We start from the raw sequence: 3,894 nt of genomic DNA, 5'->3' as shown, positions 1-3,894 counted from the left end.
CTTGATCACCTCTGTAAAGACTCTGGCTCCAATAAGGTCACCTCTAAGGTCTGGAGGATCATGGCTTCAATACATGAATTTGGGGTAGGGGGCACACCATGCAGCCCATAATACTAGCAGATCTGGTTATGTTAAATTTGCTATAGCCACAATCTTGCTGACTTGGATATGGTACCATGGGAAGGGCCCTTAAAGATCATCTTTCTGGTTGGGCTCAATGGCTCACGCCTGTAATCCCAGCACTTTGAGAGGCCAAGGCAAGGGGATCGCTTGTGACCAGGAATTCGAGGCCAGCCTGGGCAACACAGCAAGATGCTATATCGACTACAGGCATGCACCTGTAGTCTCAGCTACTTGGAAGGCTGAAAGAAGAGCCCAGGAGGCAACAGAGAGCTGATTGTACCACTGCACCCTAGCCAGGGCAACAGAGACCTTGTCTGTAAAAAACAAAAACAGGCCGGGTGCAGTGTCTCACGCCTGTATTCCCAGCACTTTGAGAGGCAGAGGCAGGTGGATCATTTGAAGTCAGGTGTTCAAGACCAGCCTGGCGAACATGATGAAACCCTGTCTCTACTAAAAAAATATAAAAATTAGCTGGGTGTGGTGGCATGCGCCTGTAATCCAAGGGACTCGGGAGGCTGAGGCAGGAGAATCACTCAAACCTGGGAGGCAGAGGTTGCAGTGAGCCGAGATTGAGCCACTGCACTCCAGCCTGGGTGACAAGAGTGAAACTCTGTTTCAACATATATATATATATATGTATCATATATATATATATATATGTATCATATATATATATATGTATCATATATATATATACATATATATATATACACATATATATATATGAGAGAGAGCCTCTTTTCCATCTCCTCACCACAGAGTTGTCTTCAGTAATTTCATTCACTTTTTTCTTGAGGGTTAACTGGGTTTCTGGGTCCCAGAGGGGAAGTTCTCTTCAAGGTACAGAAACCATGACTCCGCAGAGAAGCACAGAGACGGCAGCATGAACAGACCGTGCTCAGGTGTAAGGAGGGTGCTGGGCTGAGACTTGGGCTGAACTTCTGCTGCAGGTCGACTTACTCCCATCAGCACCAAGGCTGCTGAAGGGGGGTCATCCAAAAGCAAAGGAAGCGGGGGCATGGCTTGGAGGCTGTTTCAGAAGGTCCCACTGAGCCAAGGACTCAAGGCCTGGCCACAGTCCTGCCAAGTGAGGCCCAGATCATATTTCCCCACGCTCAGAAAACCTTGTCTGCTCATTTCAGTCCATAGTGACTTTGCTTTCTTTAGGATCTCTCTTGCACTGTCCAACCCAGAGAGTTCCAAATCTCAATGGATTCCAATGATGGAGTTAAACCAGGCCCCACATCAGTTTTTTGAATTAGAATCAATGGGGCTGGGGCCCAGCATCTGTATCTTAACGTTCCTCCATGTGATCCTCAGGCTGAAAGGCTGGTATTTGCAAATCCCTCTTTTGAGGGATGAAGCGTTTTTTTAGAGACAGGCCTTACTCTGATGTCCATGCTGGAATGCAGTGGTGGATCACAGCTCACTGCAGCCTCGAACTCCTGGCCACAAGAAATCCTCCCACCTTAGCCAACCAAACTTTTGGGATTACAGGAGTGACCACTGTGTCCGGCCAGGAAAGCCCTTCTGTTTCACTTAAATGATATTTCTGCAGCGTTCCTGCAGCCATTGTTGTATTAAAGTGCATCATTGTAGGAAAAGAAAAGGTGAGAGGTGAGTGTTTTGCTTTTTTCTGAACATATCAGACCAAACCTGGGCTGTTTGGCACTTTTTTTTTTTTTTTTTGAGTCAGAGTCTCGCTTTATCGCCCAGGCTGGAGTGCAGTGTCACGATCTCGGCTCACTCGAACCTCCATCTTCCGGGTTCAAGTGATTCTCCTGCCCCAGCCTCACAAGTAGCTGGGATTACAGAAGTGCACCCCCACACCCAGCAAATTTTTTCTGTATTTTTAGTAGAGACGGGTTTCACCATGTTGGCCAGGCTGGTCTCTTGGGATTAAAAGAGATCTGAATATGCCTCTCAAACTGGGGAGACTACCAGGAAATGAGGTATAACAGAGATATTTTTACTAGACTGTTGGATTTTGACATCCAAGCCCCTATGACTTCATGGACCTGGTCATAACTTTCCCATCCTTTTCATACATCCATTTGTAGGACTCGGGGGACTATCCTCTGACAGCTCCAGGTCCATCCTGGAAGAAGTTCCAGGGCAGCTTCTGTGAGTCTGTGAGGACATTGGTCTGTTGGTTCCAGTACAGCTTCCTCCATGATGGCTTCCCTATGGACAACCCCATCTGCCTGCTCACTGGCCTCTCAGACTCACAAGTCCGCGCCTTCCGTCACACTAGCACCCTGGCTGGCGAGCATTCATTTTTACTCTGGACATTCTCCTGGGGGTTTATAGGGCTTTCCTCTCTTCTCTGATTCAGGGTCTTCTTTCCTACCTGCATCTTGGCTCTTCACTTTAAGGCCATGCCTCTTGTATCCTAAACTTCAATCCAGTTTCTCACTAGTGGAGTTCTGAGAAGGGGTAGATCATAGCAACAATTTCCAGGCTTAATATTTTTGTCAGAGCTCACCACTAGGGGTATGCGATGGTTAAAAGAAGACCACAAGAGTTGGAGGGAAACAGTCCACTCCAGGACAGGCAGTCTTAGGATTTTAGGGTCACCCTGCTCTGGCTTCTCATTTTCATTGCCCTTCTTTCCTTCTATTTTTTCCTTCTACTCATCCTCTCTCCTCTGACCTAAATAATGATTTCTTTATCTCTTTTTCCTTACTCAAAGCTATGAAACTGACGACCTCCCTGGTAAGAGTTGCCCTCCAACTGAGTCTGCACCAAGATAACAATGAGCGTCAGTATGAGGCTGAAAGAAACAAGGGGCCAGGGCAGAGGGCACCTGAGCGGCTGGAGAGCCTGTTGGAGAAATGCAAAGAGGTGAGGAGTGTTCCCTGCTTCTTCCTTCCCTTTTTCCCAGCTTGCACCCACTTCTGCCACAGACCCCCTTATCAGGCCCTGGGCAGTCTTTCAAGATCATGAATAATGGAGTCTGGCAGTAGTTTCATAGACCCATCCTGTAAGGGGTCGTTGCGTGCTCATCTTGTTTCTGGGTTGTGGCTCAATAAATAATGTGTAATTTAGAGTTCTCTCTAATTCCACTTTTACTCAGTTTTTCTTTGTCAGCACTCATTGTCAGGAGTGTTTAAGTGCTGTACCTGGATCCACTCACCTCAGCCTCTCATGTAGCTGGGACTACAGGTGTGCACCACCATACCTGGCTATTTATTATTATTATTTTTTGTAGCGATGGGATCTCCCTATGTTGCCCAGACTGGTCTTGAACTCCTGGACTCAAGTGATCTGCTCACCTGAGCCTCCCACAGTGCTGAGATTATAGGTGTGAGCCACTGTGCCCAGCCGATTTCCATTCTTTATAAATTACCAGGTCTCAGGTACTGTTAAAGCAGTGCAAATGGACTAAGAAACTGACTGTAGAGAAAATACATTAAACTTGGTTATTTTATTTTTTATTTTTATTATTATCATTTTTTTTGATACGGAGTCTACTCTGTTGCCCAGGCTGGAGTGCAGTGGCGCAATCTCAGCTCACTGCAACCTCTGCCACCTGGATTGAAGCAGTTCTTCTCCTGCCTCAGCTTCCTGAGTAGCTGGGATTGCAGGCACCCACCACCACGCCCAACTAATTTTTGTATTTTTAGTGGAGACGGGGTTTCGCCATGTTGGCCAGGCTGGTCTTGAACTCCTGACCTCAGCTGACCCACCTGCCTCGGCCTCCCAAAATGCTGAGAGATTACGGGCGTGAGCCACTGTGCCCAGCCTAAAATTGGTTATTTTATTTATTTA

General features: G+C 47.0%; 1 protein-coding gene across 1 annotated transcript; it reads left to right on the top strand.

Moving 5' to 3' along the window:
* Nucleotides 1–1,141: 1,141 nt before the first annotated feature.
* Nucleotides 1,142–3,267, top strand: LOC129490679 (putative STAG3-like protein 4). Its single transcript, XM_055294507.2, has 3 exons — nucleotides 1,142–1,210; nucleotides 2,184–2,388; nucleotides 2,816–3,267. The coding sequence occupies exons 1-3, from the start codon at nucleotides 1,142–1,144 to the stop codon at nucleotides 3,067–3,069; spliced, it is 528 nt and encodes a 175-aa protein (XP_055150482.1). The 3' UTR covers nucleotides 3,070–3,267.
* The last annotated feature ends 627 nt before the right edge of the window (nucleotides 3,268–3,894 follow it).

The sequence above is a fragment of the Symphalangus syndactylus genome, chromosome 9 (genome assembly GCF_028878055.3).
Source record: "Symphalangus syndactylus isolate Jambi chromosome 9, NHGRI_mSymSyn1-v2.1_pri, whole genome shotgun sequence".
Classification (NCBI taxonomy): Eukaryota; Metazoa; Chordata; class Mammalia; order Primates; family Hylobatidae; genus Symphalangus; species Symphalangus syndactylus.
The sequence above is the reverse complement of the archived record's forward strand: the minus strand, read 5'-3'. Positions and strand labels throughout refer to the sequence as shown.

Coding starts and splice junctions, on each gene's coding strand:
- LOC129490679 (XM_055294507.2), top strand. CDS start 1,142: ATGGCTTGGAGGCTGTTTCAGAAGGTCCCACTGAGCCAAGGACTCAAG. Junction 1,211..2,183: donor CCTGGCCACAGTCCTGCCAA/GTGAGGCCCAGA, acceptor ATCCATTTGTAG/GACTCGGGGGACTATCCTCT. Junction 2,389..2,815: donor TCACACTAGCACCCTGGCTG/GCGAGCATTCAT, acceptor CCTTACTCAAAG/CTATGAAACTGACGACCTCC.